General features: G+C 40.1%; 2 protein-coding genes across 2 annotated transcripts; both read right to left on the bottom strand.

Moving 5' to 3' along the window:
* Positions 1 to 1,270: 1,270 nt before the first annotated feature.
* LOC128729201 (ras-related protein Rab-10) lies at positions 1,271 to 4,556 on the bottom strand. Its single transcript, XM_053822858.1, has 4 exons — positions 4,163 to 4,556; positions 3,486 to 3,685; positions 3,307 to 3,396; positions 1,271 to 3,177 (listed from the first exon to the last, which is right to left on the bottom strand). The coding sequence occupies exons 1-4, from the start codon at positions 4,287 to 4,289 to the stop codon at positions 2,980 to 2,982; spliced, it is 615 nt and encodes a 204-aa protein (XP_053678833.1). The 5' UTR covers positions 4,290 to 4,556; the 3' UTR covers positions 1,271 to 2,979.
* Positions 4,557 to 6,558: 2,002 nt separating this feature from the next.
* LOC128728270 (obg-like ATPase 1) lies at positions 6,559 to 19,632 on the bottom strand. The gene is made up of 6 exons (XM_053821889.1): positions 19,585 to 19,632; positions 18,623 to 18,847; positions 16,991 to 17,047; positions 10,776 to 10,903; positions 10,463 to 10,638; positions 6,559 to 7,846 (listed from the first exon to the last, which is right to left on the bottom strand). Exons 2-6 carry the CDS (start codon positions 18,805 to 18,807, stop codon positions 7,196 to 7,198), a joined length of 1,197 nt encoding a protein of 398 aa, XP_053677864.1. The 5' UTR covers positions 18,808 to 18,847; positions 19,585 to 19,632; the 3' UTR covers positions 6,559 to 7,195.
* Positions 19,633 to 21,457: the final 1,825 nt, after the last annotated feature.

A 21,457-nucleotide genomic window follows, 5' to 3' on the forward strand; every position in this document is an offset into this window, starting at 1 on the left:
TCGTGTCCATAGTAAAAGTTTCTTCGGAGTCGTAAACTTTATAATATACACAATCCTGTTACCGGTTGACAGAAAGTGCAAGTGTAAAAGGCGTCAAGGAAATTTTATTAAGAACATTATCATTAGTTTAATTGCAGTGTACATTAAGTTTCCTTTTAACTTCGAATGACGAAGCGGAAGGAGTCTTGAAAACACAGTACAAGGAAACAGCCGGTATACAAAGCGGTGAGTAATTGTTCATATCAACTTGAAATCGATGTTCAAAATATAACCATTTCATTTATGATAACAGCCACAAATCCATGCTTTGCTTGGAATCTTGACGGCATGATACGTTCACTTTCATTTTTACCGTACATTATCCACAGACGACCGTTGCCAAGGGTGACCAACATCAATATGTCTACTGATAACGTCTCAACTAGTGCGAAGCAGGCTAACGAATTCTCAGTGGCTTTCGTTACAACTCCAGATCATAACGTAGCCAAGAGTCTTGGACGCAGATTGGTAGAACAGAAATTAGTGGCTTGCGTCAACATCATTCCTGGCCTGACTTCCATTTATGAATGGGAAGGCAAAGTAAATGAAGACCCAGAAGTCCTGATGATGATCAAAACACGCACCAGTCGCATCGATGAAGTTACTCGATTCGTGCGGGAGAATCATCCTTACAGCGTGGCGGAGGTGATAACACTCCCCATAGCAAATGGAAATCCACCGTATCTGGAGTGGATCGGAAAGACTGTCCCTGAAGGCAGCAAGCCAACGTAACTGCTATTTTTCGACTTATGATTGTAGGGTTTGGGTTGGGATATGTTGTTTGTTGAAACGTAATACATAAATCATTTTTAAAAACATATGTGTAAACTTATTTAAGCGAACGGAAGAAACGCAAAAAAAATCAACGGATATGGACAAATTAAGTTACATGAACCGATAGGTACTTCACTTTTGAAATAAAAAAAAATTGAGTTATTGTGGAGGCGTTTTAAACTCAACATGAGATGTAGAGATGAGATGGCGTCGAGGCATTCACCAAAAAGGCTGAAATTCACAGGCGACGGTTCTATAAATCTTGCGTGGTTTTGTTTTCTCTTGCAACGCGCCAAAGCCGCGGATGTAACAACTAATAAGTAAAATATCTAGACTTGATTTTAAACTCGTCGGTTCCTTGTTGTAGTAACAATTTCCGTCTAATCGTTTCACTTTGTAGTTTAGTTTCGGATATTTTCGTAACAGAACGAGTAACTTTGCTCAAACCATATACACTATCTGATACGCAACGTGGTGCGATGATTTACATTCAGGAAAAGTAGTAGCAGTTTAACACATATGTTAGTGATAGATAAAACATGTTTCGCAGCCATTCATTTTCATTTCATTCGTAGCTTGCATGTTGGTCATTGGACCTACGTTTCACTCCTCCCATCCCTCTCCTCCACTCTTATGCTTCACCTTTCTGTTCTACTACACCAACTGGCATCGACATTCCCGGATCGATCTTTCCAGGTGCAAATGGTTTCTATAAACCGCCAATTGCCGGACTTTTTTTCGTGATTTTCTATGCTTGATAAATACACCTAGCGTTCGTCATATTCCATGCTGCTTAATTGTTCTTTGAATAACATCCATTGCCATATCGTTTGGATCATCTCTTCCAACCATTGCCTGCTACTTTTTCTCATACTCATCACATCAACATGAATTAAGCGGGTTGCTTGGCTTAAAGCTTATGCTTTTGATTCCTTTTGTAAATAAGTTTTCCTTCCCACAATCGATTACTCATGGTGCTCGAATTATTTTCCATTGCAATTTCCTTAATTTGGCGATAATTTAATGCAAAAGTTGAGTTATTGCATTCTTCTAACAAAAGACTTTCCGCAATAATTCCCAATATTTCCAAATTATAGTATTTAATATATTTTACTAAACATGTTGCTACATGGATAAGCGTCTAATGGTTAGATGAAATGTAATGTTGCTTGATTAAAACGTAAAAAATCATAAAATAATCTAAAAACAAACAATAAAACTGCCGCGACAACGGTAGCATCTTCATATTCCGCACTCTAAATAAAAACATGATTCTTTCGTTCAGCATGGTATGTACGTCTGCTAAAGGACCCTTTATTCTAACCCTCAATTGTACCGTTTCGCTACCAGTGTCAATAAAATAAAACGTGCACAACCAGCACGAACGAGCCGTATGCTAGAGTTAATGAAATCGCTATGCTCGCTTACACTACCACCCTTTCGGGACGCTTAGATTTCGTTATGTCGTTTTACACCGTCTACAGCTATGTATACTATCATTTATCAACTCTCGACAACGTGTCGAACAGTTGCTTTTGTGTGATTGTAAGCGATACTAGTGGCTTATTTTCATGCGGTTCAAACCGTAATGCGTTTTGATGCGTAATTCACTCCTAATGTATGGATAACAGAATTGTTTCTCGGTGATATCATCGTGAATAGATTATCCTTTGCTTGAATATAATTTTTCGGTCTTACATGGTTCATGTGAAACGTGATAGTTGACATGCTTGCGTAAGTTAGAGCTAATTTACTGAGTGTCATTCCCTTATGAACATAGTTGACTAACCACATTATCTGCTACTAATTTCATCATTGATGCCTAGAGGCCTAAGTCACAGACCCTAAGCGAAATGTGCACCACGCTCGATGGTTTCTACGATTACTACTCGAAACAAGTCTTAGCCAAATCCTAATAAACTCAAAGCTAAAGCACGGCACCAAAACGCGATAAAATATCACGAGCTTAGGGTAAGCTGAATAAAAGTACAAAAGACGATAAAAACGAAATCGAGGTACCACATTTTCTGTGGTTAGTAGTCAGCAAGCTATCTATCCCATGTTGTTGGTCGCGAGCAATGTTCGCCGCGGCATTAATGGGACAAACAGGCACACCCTAGGGCGGCGGTTCGCCAGTGGTAAATTCATGGGACGATTGTAAACACACTACGTACAGCAGGCCTTGTAAGCGGGTAATCGCTCTCCGGTGCCTCGATTGACAACTACTCTATCTGGGTTATCAGTCGTTTCCTTGCCAGCTGTCTTATCCAAAATAGCTTCTGCCAGCTCACGGAAAGCTAGTTCAATGTTGGTGTTAGCTTTCGCAGACGTTTCCATGAAGCGAATGTCATGTTCGCGGGCAATCTGTAAAAAAGGAAGAAATTGTAAAAAGGGAAACTATGCAAACGTTTTTGTTTCCTTGTGGCATAGGTAATTGAATAAAACTAACATTGTATGCATGCATTGTGGTTATAGTTTCAAAACATTACTCACATTTTCTCCCCTTTCCTTACGAACCGCTCGCTTGTCTGCCATGTCGCATTTGTTACCAAGAATCATCTTTTCCACATCTTCGTTGGCATGCTGGGGATTGTAAATAGTGAGTTGTAATCGATGTAATACATCTATTTGTAGCACTCTCTTAAACAAACAATGAAGTGTAAAATACATACCTCGTCTATATTTCGTAGCCATTTAACTATATTGTCAAAACTTTTTTCATTTGTTATATCATACACTAGCATGATGCCCATGGCACCACGATAGTAGGACGTAGTGATCGTGTGAAACCGTTCCTGTCCGGCAGTGTCCCAAATTTGAAGCTTTATTTTTTTTCCTCGCAATTCGATCGTTTTGATTTTGAAGTCGATACCTTTCAAATAAACAAAAGAAAACAGCTCCAGAAATGATGATTTGATGCATCAGATAATTTGAAAGCTAAATTCTGTTACCAAAGAGATTATCGACAAATAATTTCAGTTATCAGATTAGCTGACAAGTGCTAATAGCTGATACACGATCGATTGTTGATTTCAGAAATTTTCCCAAAACTTTGATTAAGCTATAACGAGGTTTTTACGAGGTATCCAATAACATAGAAATATAAACATCCCACATTAGCTTTAGGACTAGAAGCTATGACAAGATAAAGTAGATTTTTAAATCAATTAATAAATAGAGGGTCCATTGAAACCAGTGAAATATTCTTATCTGAAACGATTCTGTTGATCACAGCTAAGATCAAATTAATTATACAAACATCTCTTATCTTTATGTATCTAAGATGTTCGTTTGGGGGCCAATACGGAAGAGTAGAAGATTAGCACTGAATGAAAGAAAAAAAACTTACCAATCGTAGAGATAAAGGTGGATGTGAAAGCGTCGTCGGAGAAGCGGAAAAGTATGCAGGTTTTGCCTACACCAGAATCGCCGATCAGGAGTAGCTTGAACAGGAGGTCGTAAGTTTTTTTGGCCATGTTACTATCGACTTGTTGCTTGTGCTAAGTAGTTGGGGTGTTTCGGTAGGATTTGATTTTTGTGTTTGATTGATGTGGTGTTGGTCTCCTTGACTTGAGTAAAATTGTTTGGTTCGATGTGCGATCAATTAGCAGCTCACAACATGCTCAAGTGTCTTTCGCTCCCAAAAACGCTGTTTTGATCACAGCAGCCAATAAATGTTCCTATTGTTAATAATTGAGTGTTGTTCAATTTTAAGTCCTTCACCAAGTGTTGAACAATGAACTTCAAAGTCAAAAATACCGATTTAGAGTACACTAACAGGTTACTAATGCTTTTCAAAAACACTTTTTAGCCACTGTGAAATAAAGTAAAAATGTATATATTAATGAAACCGAATAAACTAAAATAATACTGGAAGCCATGATTCATGAGTGATAAATAGATGCAACACGTAAGATTTTTTCAAACTTTCGTAGCTCGGGCTAATAGACTGATCCTTAGTTAGTTATTTTACTGGTCCAAATTGTGAAGCATTTTTATTCCGTCATTTTGCTGTAAGTTCAACTAAATTGCACACAACACATCGATGTTTTACGTGCACATACGCGTACGGAGGTAATCAACGTGACTGATGGATCGGAAAAGCTACTAGAATAAGCGATTGAATAATATTCTTCTCTCAGATTGCTAATATTTCGCAGCATCATATGGTTTAGAGGAATGACGAAATGATTTTGTTACTATATTTGTCTACATCTTCTTGATCTCCGTTTCCTTGCACTCCGCGCGAACTCTACTGTCAATTAACTGTTGAAAAATCATGAATCACACGACACTTTGACAGGGAACAGGGTGGTGGCTGCTTAAAGTTTTCTTTTGGTGTTCTTGGATAATGAGTTATATTCCTCACGGTTTCTCCGTTATCGCAATATGATTAAATTTACTTGGTAGAAGAAAAAACACAAACAACCTAACAATTTGCAAGTAAATCAATATCTCTGTTTCTTCTTCTTTTAAAAACAATTTTTAGCAACAGATATGATTTATATAGAAAAAATTGGTAATTTCTGCATTTTTCTACTAGAATATCTCTTGTTTTAATCTGAAGCTACTGAATTTAACTCCTGTGAACAAAATAGACCTAAGTTTAGCCACGCTGTGCAAGGTACTGAATGAATGACCTAACCTAGAAACAGCACCAGTGTTACACACTACAAGCCTTGGGTGTATGATCGCTGGGTGACTTAATTATCAATATTTTATGGTGAACTTTGATACTCGATGAGATCACTTGCTAATGATAGAAAGAAAGGTTATGTTACGAAGGAGGTTGCAAAGGCTTGACGGCTTAACTATTTTGAATGATGAAATCGACTTTCTTGGTCTTAGAAACAATGAGAAAACAGTAATTATTTGATGCAGAAACGCTTGTGACCAGTACCAAACCAGTCTCGAGCAGCGGCACCAAATTGCACGTTGAATAACACTGGGACACACCTTACTTAATATATACCATTGATAAGTGTCATTAATTACTTGGAAATCGAAACGTAAAAAGAGTTTTATATCTATTTTATGTTGAAAAATATCAAAAATCTTTGCTAACAACACACCGACCAAAACAATCACACACGCACGCCTACACTTTTCAAATGTCAATTATGACATCTTTGTTGAACCAAAAAACATCGCAAATTTATCATATTGAAAAATGTCGTTAAATAGTTCAATGGAAATATGAATTTTTGTTTGTTATGAATGTCCGTTGCAGGGTAAATTTATGAAACTAGGTAAAAATGTTCTGTTTCCTGTTTTTCTGAAAATAAAAAACCATGAAGTTGACATTCGTTGACAGCATATTGTCAAAAAAAATTTAGTCATCGTGGTAATATTGGTAATTTTGTAGAAATCAGCTGAGTTTTATACATATTTACAAATAGTTTGATTCATAGTGATTCTACATAATTATTTTAAAATGCTTTGAAGGAAGCATTTTTGCAGTACAAATCATTATTACAAAAAATTAATCCATTCATATTGTCGTGCTAGCAAATTACATCGTAGAACGTGATGAATAGGATGAATTCATTCATCGACAATGTAGGAAATTCATTCCTTTCGGTTTCGATATTTCATGTTCATTGCTTGTATGAATCATTTCGCTATTCGCTAGTAGATGTCGCTAAATGCAATTTAAATTATAACTATTGTTTGCCAATGACACTATAGTGAGAGCTCTTTAAACTAAAAAGAGCACATCAAATAATATTTGGTTTCATGTATATGTTTAATTTGAGCCATTTATTATGTTATTATGTAAAGCATCAATTCAATTACAAATGTACTTGCAAGCAGCACGTGTACTAGTCACTTTTTTATGTCGAGAATGGTATTAGAAGAAACGAAGCTTATGATCAATAAAGCCCTATTCTTCATTGGCGCACGACCATCAGTATGCATATATATCGTTACTGGAAAAGATTCAGTCATAGCATATCTTTCGCGCACAATTTTATTCCATAGATAATGTTTAAAGATGTTTTACAAAGTATGTTGAATAGTAGCTGAATTATCGTTTAACAAAATATGAACGAAACTCGTTCAGAATCTCAAATACCAATTTATCATATCAGATTTAGTGATTCATCTTAAACGTAAAGTAATGTAAAGAAGAAATTTCTGGAGCAGTTAAAAAAATTTGAGTGAAGAGAAAGTAATTTGTTAGGCTGTGATTTCGTATCAATTGCATTTTTTCTCTATTGAAATTTTGCATTTAATAATTTGTTTAGTTAACACCGCCATATAGAATTTCAAACTACCCTCTGAGCACACTTTAGCTAAGTTGAGGAAGAAAGCTGTGCGCATAAAGTATCATGTTGATGTATAGGAGGGCGACGATGATTGTGGTGGCAACCTGGTAGTATCACTTCTTTTTTGCATCCTTCAAACCAGCACCGGCGTTAAATTTGAAGAAAATGATATCACCATCTTCAACCACGTAGTTACGACCCTGCTGGCGGTACTTGCCGGCGGCCTTAGCACCAGACTCGCTGCCTTCCTCTTTAAAGTCACCAAAGTGCATCACTTCCGCCATGATGAAACCTTTCTCAAAATCGGTGTGAATGCGTCCAGCAGCCTGCGGGGCTTTCGTGCCTTTTTGAATCGTCCAAGCCTTCACCTCGTCCGGTCCGGCGGTGAAGAAGTACTCGAGCTGCAGCGCCTTATAGCCCGTGGTGATGATTTTGTCTAGAACCGAGACACATTTGTGTTCCTCCTCGTAAGCTTTCCGGTCCGCATCCGTTTCCAGCTCGGCCAGCTGATGCTCAAACGCTCCCGAAAAAGGGATGATCGGAGCGCCAGGATCGTTCTTGTCGATCCACTCCTTGATCTTCGGTAACCACTTGTTCTTTTTGCGAATGAAATCTTTGTCCGAAAGATTCACCAGATAAATGCATGGTTTAGACGTAAGGAAAAGATACTTGTTGAGCACCTCGATGTCATGTGCGCTCCAATCGGCAAACCGGATATGTTTCTTCTCCTCAGTCAGCACCTCCTTGATTTTCAATAGCGTTTCCTATGCCGGACAAAACAATCACAAACGTTGTATGTACAGAGGAGTTATGAATATCCAATACACATCAAAAACGCTAGCAAGCAAACAATCAGTTTGCTAGCATGATACTGTTGATCAACGATGATTGTATGATAAATGAAGTATTTTTAGAATTGAACCACCCAGTGAGTTTTTTTAAGAAAAGCATTAATGAGATGAATGATATATGCTCTCGGGTTCAAAAGTACGATTCCCCAAGACTAGCTGTGCAACGATTCCATTGATTTGTTAATAAATATTCCTAGACTATCAAACCTCTAACAAAGCAAAGAAAATTAAGCGAATGTCTACACTTTAAACGCAATGAAAGGCTTCGAAAGCCTTGCACGTGATGTCAACAGCTTGTAAATCAGTAAATAACCTAACGAAGCAAATCAATAGATCAAACGCAAGGACCATTATTCATCTAATGGACCCACTTTACCGCTATAGTTCGGTATCTAAGCAGGTGGTCTAACGTACCGAAAGAGGATGCATTGTGTGAGATACACCGCACGAGTCACGGATAGATAGTACCATAATGCAATGAACACCGATCGACCGACGGATAGCAAAGGAAAAGGACGAGGGCGTTGGAGAAAAGCTAATAGATTAAACAATTCATTCAAAAGAAAGTATTGCTGTTTGCTGACGAAATGATTAATGTTATTTACGAGCTCATTCATCCGCACGCGTCAATGTAGCTATGTGAATGTGTTTATTTTACTTCTTCTAGCAAAGCATAAAGCGCATTATTATACACGATCCTATCTATCACGTGCCATCGCGACATTTCGATTCAAATTTGAGTGGTTTCCAATTTTTCACATCACAACATGTCCGCCCACGTGACGGCGAGCGTGTCAAAGGGGGAAAACTAGGATGGTGCGACGGAAGCGGATTGGGAAAACTGACGACTTTCTTGTCATTATTATGCCACGGTTCGGGAGAGACCAACCGACGGAGTTTGTATCAATTATATATAAACATGTTGCCACAGAACATTTCAAGCCCAGAGAAACTCTGACACGGTTACTTGAATGGAATATGTAGAAAGATGATTAATTATTCAGCAATGATAGAATTTGGTGATACCCTCTGCAACGAATACAATTGCAGCGAATGAAAGCTTATCGGTCATAGGAAAAACTTCGAATTTGGAATACAATGCTTAATGTTAATGTTTTAAATGACTGGATTAAAAATTGCTTAGTGTTTAATCCAACATAAATTTTATGTCAATACAAGATTTATACAATCGAATAATCAATAACTCGAATTTGACAGTATATAGGCTATAATAGTATCGGTTAAGTTTTAAATTATATTTTCTTTGCATCCGCAAAACTATCATGTAATTGACTTAATGTATCTTAATATCTATGTTGAAAAAATAATACGCAATGTCACGGAGTTTATATTGTTCAAAAAATGAATCAGACAAGCATATGCATTACTTCTATTCCATTCGATTTGAGTGATAAATATCTTTTATCGTTATCAGTATTACCGATAAACGTGAAAAAGTTTAACAATCAGCAAATCAAATCTATATGACTTATGTATGGGTAATTTATCCAGATTAGATTTCACTGTAATTCGCAGTAAAAGTATCGTATACACGTATTTATGAATGACTATAAAAATAAACCATTTAGCGTATTTTGCTCCTCCTTTTTTTCAGAGGGTTGGAAGTACACCAGAGCCCAATGGCTCGTACATGAATATCTTAACTGATTGATAATAGAATGGGCACTTCTTTACACCATCCTATTATTACATGTTTTGTGGGTGCGCCAGCAAGTCTCCCGCCGGGGACTTATGGGTTTCCGATCGGTGTATCATTCGGGTATTAGAAGATGGGGACCATGATAAATGGTTTTGAATGGGTTGAAATTTAATTTGAGCGTTTCTTTCTTCCGTCGAATCTCGTGGTTCCGCCTCACAGACTACACCGGATCATGACACCGTCTATTTAGTTGCGAGAGACCGCCAGAATCAATTATGCGATGGAGAGTTCATCTATTCTATAACTCGAGCGAAGGAGGTAACTTGGGTGTGACCCTCAAATTAATCCTTACAGGTGGTCCCATTGTGATCTTTGACCCAGCATGATCGTACAGCTTGCATTGTAGCTCGGATCGGGCCCAGTGTCAATCACGATTGACGATTCATCGTCGAGAAGGCACATATTGCACCCATCCAGGGCAATATTCGGACAAACGTGAGGAAATGATGAATGGAAGTTTTCTATGGAACAAACGAAGCATTTCTAACGTTGACATAGAGATTATGCCTTTCAAAGCATACTAGTATGCGGAGCAATATCAAACAGTTTTAGATACAATGCGTGGCAAAATATTGTTGATTAAATTTAAGAAAAAAATTAATTGGATTTGTTCTGCTTTTAAAATGTGCTCTTAAAAACATGCTTAAGCTCAAGAGTTTCCAATCAAAATCAAGCTACGCTAAGGACAAATTATAACAATGTTGATTACTTATGAACTGATAATGTAGACAAGCTAAGTAGCATTTCGGAAGTTTCAATTTAAAAATGGAAATTTTAATCATTTGTGGCTATTTGTGTTTAATACTTACATATTCCGGCTTGCTCTTCTTGTCACCGCCACGTGTGACCAGCTTCTCAAGCTTGTCGAGATTAGTCAACAGCTTCTCTTCATCTTTCAGTCGCAGCTCCTCGCTGATGATGGATAAATCACGCACTGGATCAACCTCACCCTCAACATGTGTCACATCCGAATCCTCAAATGCACCTAAGCACATATATACAACAACATTTCATTAGTTCAGAGCTGTTGTTAACATTTTTCTATGATATTGCTGATACTACTTTCGAAACTGATGAATAGCAATAGTTGTTTTAAAAGAATAGTAGTAATGAAACACTTACGGCACAGATGGAAAATTGCATCGCATGCACTGATGTGAGATAAGAAGGCGTTGCCAAGACCTTGTCCTTCGGCAGCTCCCTTTACTAGCCCAGCAATATCGACCACATTCAGATAAGCGGGCACCTTGCTGGAAATTGAAATCGAGAACCAATGCTCCTTTTAATCAAAAGGTCATATTTTACGAAAGCAGTTCCAAATATTCAAACTTAATCTAGTTCGCTCTCTTCTACATCTGCAAACAGTTACGACGGTAAATAGTGCCGCCTGTTACCTGCCTAGGATTGCTGTTGTTTTCCGAAATAAAGCAAGATTTATATCAACAATTGTAGTCCAATTTCAAATGGCGTTTATCATCTTCTCGCAAATGGACTGTTGCCCTCGCAACCATGAATTTGTGCTTTAGATAAATCAATAAGATGAAGTAGACAGATTGGAGGCACTCTGCGCCATGCGCCCTTCGCCCATTCTCGCGTATTGAAGCAGCACACCGAAGCAAAGGATAATGTACCGCAATTTAATGCATTTCACGCACAATGTATTAAGCAGCGCGATGTATGATTGCGCAATTTTGCCCCATAAAGCTTACTGCCAGCGCTCGTTTCGCCGGTTCTCGCTGCCGGTGCTAGTTGAGCTGATCGATCTGCATATCTCACACATCGTGGCCCCTTGTTAGCGTCCTCCTCTCCCATGCCCAGTGGACCTTGGAAAACCCAAGTGGGCCAGGATTTTAGCGGTGAAACCTGATCGCGGCTATTAATGCCACAAGGTCCGCCGCCAATTCCAGTTGCCGCCGACGAGGGCCGACCGATCGATCGCAGAAAATCGATTTGTCCTTCCTGGGAACAACATCCTCGAGCGAAGGTTGAGCCGTACCGGAGGATGTTGTTTTGTTTTCGATTCCTTCGGCTGCCGGACGGTCCTGGGGTGGGGTAGCAGATTGCGCCCCCACCCCCAAGACACAGGGTAGCAATTATAGCGGGCTCCCCCGTCTAGAGGTACATTTTGATATGCTAATGCCGTGCTTTTCATGGCGACCGGCACGGAAATTCTGGAACACGTGTGTGTGAGTGAGTAGCGGTTCGCGTTAAGCACATCACATTTAGAGGAACCTGCGAGCCATCAGGGAGAGGGGCAAAGCGGAACGGTAAGCATCCGCCCGACAGTTCGCAAAGGATATTCTTAAAAAGTATAATCAACTAGGGCCCCCTTTGCAGCGGCAAAATATAACTATTTCCATTCACTCGCTTTACTAAATTGGGAATGAATGCAAATAACGCTAGGGCTAGGGCACAGGAGGTAGAATTAGAGCAACGATTTAGCGGATTCTCTACGCGGAATGTCCCGGAATGTGCCTGGTAGCAGGACGGGCAAAACCTCTCACCCTTTCTGGCGGCCATTTTTTGCGGCTATTCTTCCCTTGCAAAAACAACATCATGAACTTTTGCAAGCGCCAGCTTCTGACTTAGCTTAGCACTTTTGGAGTTTCCCAAAAAAAATACACACACACACACACGCATACTCCTTGATAGTAGATCCACTAGGGAAACACTCATATGCGAAAGAAACTGAAATGTTGCCCTCTTCCCTCCCTTTCCTTCGCCAGCCTCCTCGCTCCCCCCCACATCCCCTCACCATCTCCACCATCACACCCACCCCTCCGGCACATGATTGGGATCAGAAAGGACGATGCACGAATGGTGTGGGAATATGATTTGGTAGAACCCCCGTACACAAAATTTGTGCAATTTTACGTAATTTTGGCCAATTTTGTATAATTACGCCCCTCTTTCTCTTGTTCCCGAAATCTATAACAGTCGCCCGTTGGGTCCACCCCTCCCACTCTACACTCGCTTCCTCCGGTACCCACGGGTGCTGCGTCCTGCTGCGGATCATTTTACACACTTGACGGTCGCCATTATCTTTCGTTTTGCTTCCAGCGGACCCTTGAGAGATGCCTTTTGCATTGCTTTATGGAGATACAGCGTCGGTTTGAGAATTGAACATTTCATTTCTTTGGCAATGCGTTTGGCAACTCGCGATCCTTGACGGACACTTGCCCACGGACCGAAGCAAAAGACCTAGACTCGACCGTCTGTTCTTTCTGCCAAGGCAAAACACCATCCACACATTGGAGCCGGCTGCCGACGAGACGCCCAAAAGCGCCGTTTCGCTCAGGCCGGATGGATTGCGGGATACTCAAAAAAAAAAGGATGAATCAATTCATCGGCAAAAAGTCAAAACGACAGCACAAACGAACACATGAAGTGCGCAATGATGGCAATGATTATAGGGTGTGTAACGGCATAATGAGGTCTTGGCATGCATTTCCGTTGCCGTGGCATGTGCAGCCGGAGCCTACTAGCTGGTTATTGGATTGTTCTGCGCTTACCGAGCGCGACTGCCATTCCTGGAAGATTTCGTCAAAATAAAATGCTGCTAAAAGTCTCGTCTTGGGCCAATAAAATGGCTCCGCAGTTGGGTGGTGGCACGTAAATAAAAAAAAAACAAGCAAGAAAGGGAAAAAAGGGCGCAACCGCAACCCCAACGTGCAGCCGACCATCCTGTCGGCCCCAAAAAAAGAACCCCTAAAAAACCCCCCACACACACACAGAATTGTGGCTTCGGCCGTCGAGGAGAACCGGCAGCAAGGGTTTGGTCGCGAGAAATTCTAAGAATTTCCCTTAACCACCGGCGGATGATTGGTGGTGATTTGAATAATATTGTTCCTTTATTTTCTCGCGACTACGGCTATTTGACGTGCTGTCGCCGTGCTCGCCGGCAATTTGCTTCGCCAAAGAACTTGATAAAGGGTTTAAGTTGTTCCGCCAGGCATTCTTAGGGTTTCGCGCTCGCGTCTCGTCCGGAGGAGCTGGAAATATCTTTCCACTATATTTGCATAATGACCGACTTGCCGGTGCATGTGTATCTCTCGCGATAGTAACCATTCTCCAACCGGCTGGTCAGTGGTCCGCATTCTGGTGCGTCGAAACCGGTCTTTGCGTTTCAAACCAACGCAGTATAAAGCAAGTAGGCTGGATCGTCGAGCAGGATGTCAACTTTCGGTACGTGATATATTCAAACGAAGTTTTAAAACACCCATAGGAGGCGCAGACTATTGTCATCAGTGCATAACGCATCGCAGGAGCATATGGAAATTGATTTCGATGAAGGTTATTCACGATTTTCGTATTTCCAATGTGCTTTTCTGAATTGCTTCGCAACAGAATTTAAATTGAACCATAAACATCACAATGATTTTCCGAATTAATAAACATCACACGCGCAAAACAGGATGCAGGTGTCCTCGGAGAGTTCACTTCCAAACTTTGGCATAGAGCGTAAATTCGCCATTTGGAATTCCAGCACCAATAGAAAGGAGCAAATGCAAACATAAAAGAGTTTCTTCTCCACAATTTCTAACCTCCCCTTCGGCACAGTTACGGGCGCCATCTTTGTTTTCTCGTACCATGCACCCCAAGACCAGCCGCCAAGGACCCGAGCAGGACAAGGATAGGCTTTTTTGTCAGCTTTGCTCCCGTATTTTTGAGTCGATCCCCCCTACTCGTTCTCCTCTTCCTACTCAGCTGTCTCGCTCAACGGACAATTTTTCAACATTTGCGCACCATTGGCGATTGCCCCCCTTTTTTTCACTCCGCAGTTGATTCTCTGTGTCCGTCTCTGTCCGTTTCTGTTGCGTGTTCACTGGTCGACACAGTTGCCCATTGCCCTGTGTTCCCGAGTCCTTGATGGAGTCCCGCCAGCCCGGTGAAACGAGCGCGAGAAGGGCAACATGCTAAAAAGGGCATTGGCAAGGGCCCAAGCCCTACACACGCGCACGCTACATTAAAAGCTGCCGTTGCTTCTCGTTCCCCATTATTCGGCGCTATATATCGCCATGGAGGAGATTGCACAGCACGGAAGCACGGGAGGCCTGTTTCGTTTGATGGTAGCTTCCGTTTGCTCGGTTGGATCGCTGTCTGGGCTGACGAATGCGTGCGATAGGGGAGCAAAGGGCTCAGGTGTTCGCGAGAGCGACCATTCCAATTGGTCGAATCCTTCTGCTGGTCGCAACGGAGCTGGAATTAACGAGTCCGTCCGCTAGAGCTCTTTCATTTTCCCTTCATTAGTTACTTTTCTTTTGCGCTCTGTTCTCGCAACGGTTTAGTGTCAGGTTTCAATTGCCTTACTCTAACGTAAGATCGCATCTAGCTGGTCAACAGGATTGATGTAGAAAGATCGGAGAAGCGTAGAGTTTGTTTATAACAAACATAAAACACAACTTTTGCTTTACAAAAATTACATATGTCCCGTTATTAATTCTTTTCCATCGATTAATAGGGCCCAACTTGAATCGCTAATTCGATTCTTTAAATAAAATAAACAATAGTACAGAGGCTAGAGCAATCAGATCGCAGATACGTGATAGTGGAGTTCGCGATCCAGTTGCCCTGCGCGTGAATAGGGTCCGTAAAACCATCGTGTGGTGTTCCGAGCCCCAATCATCCTGCAAATAAAAAAAAGAGGCAACACAGTAGTTGGGAAAGGCTGCGAAATGATTGATGAACAAAACACGCCACGCCTCCTTTCAGCTGCGACTTCTCTTTCTATGTGAAAATTTCAGTAGCCTTGCAGTGGCTGCAAGCAGGCGCAACCCGCGGAAATTGCTGCTGAACGAGTCGAACATCCTGCACGTTACTCTCATTACGGTATTTTCTACTCCAATCCACGTCTCGTTATTGTTTAAATTGGTACGTGTGTGTGTGAGTGTTTTTTTGCCTTCAACCCGCTATGCAACTCCACCCAGAACTGTTGCTCACAGTGAGGTACAAAATACCGCGGTATAATTTCCGCTATCACGTTCGCGAAAGGGCCAACCCAGCCGAGCTCCTTCCCTCGAGCTGTGGGACGTTCGATTGCACCGATGACTGGCCCGAAGTTCGATACGGTCGGTATACGCATTTAGTAGAATTACTATAATTGCTAAATCGCATTAAACTACACCCGACATCGCACTGCGCCTGGCTTCTGGGCACTAAACTGCATAAACAGGTTCACCTCACATTATACGTCGAGTATCGCAGATCTTGTGATTTTGTATCGAACTGGCAGCTTCCTTTCTTGTACCATCATACGACTCAACCATATTTTACCATAATATCGCGCAATAGACACCCTATAAGGCCAATGGGCGATTGAACACCAGGTGCAATTCGTGATGTAGACAGGAAAATAAAAAAGGTCAACCCATTTCCGGTTCTTACAGTGTGTAGCGTCCAGGCTTATGTACTACAGTATGTAACGGTGACCCTTCATCCATTTAAACATACGATTTAATACATTTTACGTAACATTTTATAACATTGTTTTAAAATAAAGCTACGAAAGGCGGAACATTATACATTAAACTTAAATAATTTGAATGGGCTGCTGTGAATGCATTTTATGACCCATTTCCATTAATAAACTTTAGATAACCTGATTAATCACAATTAAATAATAAATTTTATATATATATATATATATATATATATATATATATATATATATATATATATATATATATATATATATATATATATATATATATATATATATATATATATATATATATATATATACTCATCATCAGATCCTGAATAACATGTTAAAATAACTGCTAATTTATTGTATAGTATAATCTAGGATATCTTCGAACAGCGGCATGAAATTATCTTTCATGCTTCCTACGAAAAGTTTTCAAAAACAATAACATATATAAAAATTCAACATATGATTCATAATTTTTTGTGCAATTGTACCATGTAGTAAACTCGTGGTATTGTAGAACAGAGGTTGATGTTTCAATTCAAATGGATAATATACCTGAGGCAGCATACGACTGCTCCAAACTTTAGATATTTTTTTAATGAATAATACTGTTTTTTTTGCACACAAAACACTCGTTGCATTTAGTACTATATCATCACATTTTCGCAGAGGAAATGTTAATATCATACGGAATAACGTTTCTTGTGCGAGGATTACATTCATAGTTGTATCTATTATTTTTAATTTAATATGAAATGTACGTTTTGTTGATATTTAGTTACTACTATATTACCATATTGAGCTTTGTTTGCATATAAACCAATGTTATATTTAGAAATAGGACCAGAAACAGATAAATAAAGTCAAGATATAGATCATTTAATAAAACAATTTCTTTAAAACTCACCTTGCAGGCTTATGGTACTCACAAAGATAGTCATACCGGCTATCGGGCACTGGAACTCTGCGAATGACATTAAACAGAGAAGCATCCTAAAATATCTTGCAACATTTACAGTAACACTTAAACAACTATATTCAACATTCGAATATTACAATAATAAATTCAAGTGATTCGCTGAAATAAAACGTTCGATATTGTAAGTGATTCTAAAATAAACCTATCTCCAATTATCTTAGTAAAATTTCTGTCAGCAGTTTCGCTGCCGTATTCAAAGTATCAATTTTAAACATTTAACGAGTCAAGTTCGGCAGACGCCGTCACAAATCATCATAACGTCGCCCATTTTATCCTGATGCGGTCATTTCGTAATCATACGAAGAAAGCCCGATGGCATAATTTCGAGCTCGGAAGCTTCTGTTTTTACACCCTACTCGGGAACGCAATGAAGTTGAATGTAACCAGTATAGTAGAGTCCAAGGGCAAAGGGGATCGACGGCATGGACATTTCGGCTCCACTGGAACGATGCCTTTTTTGGGATATTCGTCCTGTTTCATTCTGCCTCCTGCATTCTCGAAGGAGTGCCACCTCCTTTTCGGCATGGCTGCATTTAATTTCGGTTTCATTATTATCTTTTATCACGCCACCGAAATTCGAACCAAGCCATGCACTGGACTGGTGGGTTAACATCAGTGGTGATGGCTGTTGATTCCGCTTTCGCGTCAACTGACCAATGCTTTCGTCCTTCAAAAGTCAACGCTACAGGACAATTGTATATCACCAACTAGCAGTGAGACAAAAACCAAACACGACATGAACCGGCAGAAGAAATTATAGATCGGTCAGGTGTGCCTGGTCGTGCTGACCGTGCGGCAAATAATTATCGGCGCGCGCAAAGTTTGCCTGGTAACGTTTGATGAAATGATAATAGTTTCCCCTGGCGCGAGGTGTAGCGAAACGGACGGTCTGCTCGATATGCAAACTTCGCCGCATACTGTTAGAAGCGGGCCGAAGGCAAACGGCTCCTTGCAGTGGAGTTCGAGAATTATAGCAAAGCTGGAGGTGTTATCGGAGTGCAAGAAGAGCCGGAACGCCTCCTGGTGTGCTCTGCAGAGGGGATACCGGGTGAATAATTGTAGGATTTTTAATTAATTCCAACGCGCGCGCATACACCGACCCATAGCAAATACGGGAACACGCGGACAAGGAGCAACGGCATGATCGGTGATGCCATTCTCGCCTCAGACGAAGAATATCGAGGTAGTCTATGTAGAGTCTCATTTACTGGATCATTCGGGTGTGTCGAATCGAATCAATGGTGATGGTTTGTAGCCGCCGATGATTTGCCAAGGGCATGGAATGGACTGGTCTTTAATTATCGAATCAACGGTACCTCCATCCATAGCTGAATAGTGTGTCATTTCACTACATCATTTGACTGCTGTTCCGAAGGTAGTTTCATCGTGCCCACGGTTCGACTATCTTCGGGACAATTGAAATTCGGATGCTCATTGGCAGCATTGTCGTTGCCGCACGTTGCTCGACTTTGGCTATCGTTTGATATGCAAATGACTGTTACGCCAGAGTGGAACCACGTTGTGTACTTTAACTGTGCTGGTTTCATCTGCCACCCTTACCTGTTTTCATTAGGATCGATGGTGCAGAAGGGGAAATTTTCTGCTGGTGCCGCACTTTTAGTAAGCACGTTGAAGAACGTAGATTTGCCCACATTCGGCACACCGACGATGCCAATACGAAGGTTAGTTCCGATACGGCCGATCAAAGGCTTAATTTCTGGTTCAGCGAGTTTTTTTGGCGGCATGTTGAAAAGATATGCGGTTACGAAGATGAAAAAAGAAACGCTAGAATAAAAAAAGACAAAAAAAAACAAAAAGAAATTGAATATTACAGAGCCACTAACAATATTCATCATACTTGGATTGCCGTATTCTAAAGGGGATAAAATAGAATTGAGCAACTATTTTTGTACAATATATCGCACGAAAAAAAAAATACCGGCACAAAAATAAAACTATTGACAGCTGATGCGTGAACTGACATATGCAGAACATGCATGTGGCATTCATTCCGGACTAATAAAGCTATCGGAACTAGCCGAATTAAGCGGAAATAAGGCTAGCTATTAGACATCTCTTATTATATAGCTTAAATACAAGAGTTAAATGCAATATTTCATCATAAAACCTTCACTTTTATGAAAATCTAAGCTATTTTCGACCCATTCATGAATGTCAACAATTTTCACTCGGTGTACGTTGATTGATTGAAGATTGCATGTTGCTGAGTGTAGTTTTGTAATAGAGCTTTATACATAATTTGATTGGTGCTCTAGGGTGGGTACATCGCGAATTTTATCGTCATTAAACCAACTTATTATAGAGGATGGCGAGCTTAGGAGTATTTTGTTTCCCTAACCTAACTTTTGCAGAGGGACGTAAACAGCCGGGTGTTGTTAGAGCTGTGTGATTTAATTTTCTACGAACAAACCCAGCCAGTACGATTCAAACACAAATACTATTCTAACCTAGCACTAGCAACTTCTAATTGAAAAATTATCTAAAAACACTTCGAGATATACCTTTAACGCAGAGATTGAGTTAAATAAAAATCTGCTGCACGCACAAACACTCAACAAACGTGGAAGTCAGTGAGTTCATGAGAGTTCATTATTTGACGTTTGAAAATTTGAAGATTTTGTATTGACATAAGAATTGATTATTTCTGTATTCATGCAAAAAAATACATTGTGAAAACGTGAAAGCATTAAAACGGCTTAAATTACATACCAAATAGAACAGAGTGGCGATTAATGTTAATAAATCATGTTCGATTAACATGTGATAGTAAGCCATCGACATTATGCTCTGTTTCGTGTGTGCAAAGTGTGACGAGCGCCATCTGTTGTAGAGTAGAAACCATGCTTCTCACATGCTTGGTTAGAATTTTTGAAAAAAAAATGTGATGTGTATGAGAATTCTGCTGGATTTACGATTGCATGGAAACCACACGAGATCGAGTAATCAAATTCTTATAAGAAAATTGTTCCACAAATTAAAATTATTATTTTAAAGCAAAGGGTGCCAAATCTCGAAACTAACAAACATGATTTGGTAGACATTAAATGACCGTTTATTTGCCGGCAAACCATTTCTTTTGAAAATTGTTTTTCAAAGTATGGCTGGCTTGGATTTTGTTCATGGCTGGTATATGTAGTGCACACTGGATCAAGAGAAATTTATAGGACAGCCGGAAACTTCCTAGAACGGAATTATGGAAATTCTCCAAAACTTTACGTTCCTGCGGGTTTGAGGAGCATTTTTCATTTTTAATGTACTAATACTCTATGATTATTAATATAGGACATGTAATTAACAGAGTGACAGAGCGAGCGAGAGGTACTGCTTACATTAAAAATAAAAATTATATATAATTATACCCACTGTGCCCGGTCATGCCGTGCTGCCTGTGCTAGACAGGGAGAGGGGGCAACTTAGCGACATGGAGTCGATTTGTCACCCTGGACGAAAAGGATACGCCCTTTCCAGGGACGAATGGGCAATATATTCTTTGTTACTGTACCGTTGCTAGAATTAGTACTAAGGGATGCCAAATGAATCACGACGGTAGCACCCTTTCGTGTTTTTGTTGCGTCCTATTCATTGCACGCACCAACCAGCCCGCGCTGTAACGACGACGAATGAAACGATCAATGATGATACAGTGTGCGATGCAGATGAAACGATAACGCTAGCCCTTAAAGCCCCTTTTTGCAGACGAATCGAGAAACCAGAAACGCACCGTCGTAATGTTGGTCGTAAAAGTAACGCAGAAATCGTACGCCGCGCTTCCGGTGCAAGATTTTCCAGAATCCCTTTTGAATTGTTTCATTTCAAACATGTTTGGAGCTACGGCCATTGTATTTTCCTACGAAGGGTTACATTTTGAAGCTTTACTCTTTTAAACTTTGAAAATGTATACCTTATGAAGGCATATTAGCTAACCAATCATAATAGTGCTTAATTAAAGAAGAAAAACTTCTATTAGTAGCAATGATATATTGTAACGACTTAATGCGAGATAACACTCAAATTCATCACAAGCAGAGAGGTAAAATTAAAATAGAAAATGGAAAAAAGGTTTCCAAAATGGAATGGAGAGAAAGTGCCTTTTTTGGTTCATTCAAAATAGCTGGCTAGCAAAAAGGACGCAGGTAGCGGCAATTGTTTAACGCGCTGACAAATCAATCACGGCCAAACAATGCGTAAACGATCTGTCAATTCTGACAACAATGCATTAAAAAATATCACAAAATTACGTTAAATGCACACCGTCGCTGGTAGCGCATATTAGCTACGTTTTTTGGGCATGCAATCCACAAACCGGAAAGCATCTGTTCGCATCCTAGAAACAAACGGCTACTCGTCATCGGCCACGATCGGCCACTTATCGTT

This window comes from Anopheles nili, chromosome X (genome assembly GCF_943737925.1).
Source record: "Anopheles nili chromosome X, idAnoNiliSN_F5_01, whole genome shotgun sequence".
NCBI lineage: Eukaryota > Metazoa > Arthropoda > Insecta > Diptera > Culicidae > Anopheles > Anopheles nili.

What these genes read in the sequence shown, in the direction of transcription:
- LOC128729201 (XM_053822858.1), bottom strand. Translation starts at nt 4,289, where the DNA reads ATGGCCAAAAAAACTTACGACCTCCTGTTCAAGCTACTCCTGATCGGC. An exon ending in CACCTTTATCTCTACGATTG is followed by an intron (nt 3,686 to 4,162) that starts GTAAGTTTTTTT and finishes TTTATTTGAAAG; the next exon opens with GTATCGACTTCAAAATCAAA. An exon ending in GGCTACGAAATATAGACGAG is followed by an intron (nt 3,397 to 3,485) that starts GTATGTATTTTA and finishes TACAATCCCCAG; the next exon opens with CATGCCAACGAAGATGTGGA.
- LOC128728270 (XM_053821889.1), bottom strand. Translation starts at nt 18,807, where the DNA reads ATGCCGCCAAAAAAACTCGCTGAACCAGAAATTAAGCCTTTGATCGGC. An exon ending in GAGTACCATAAGCCTGCAAG is followed by an intron (nt 10,904 to 16,990) that starts GTGAGTTTTAAA and finishes TTCAATTTCCAG; the next exon opens with CAAGGTGCCCGCTTATCTGA. An exon ending in AGAAGAGCAAGCCGGAATAT is followed by an intron (nt 7,847 to 10,462) that starts GTAAGTATTAAA and finishes TGTCCGGCATAG; the next exon opens with GAAACGCTATTGAAAATCAA.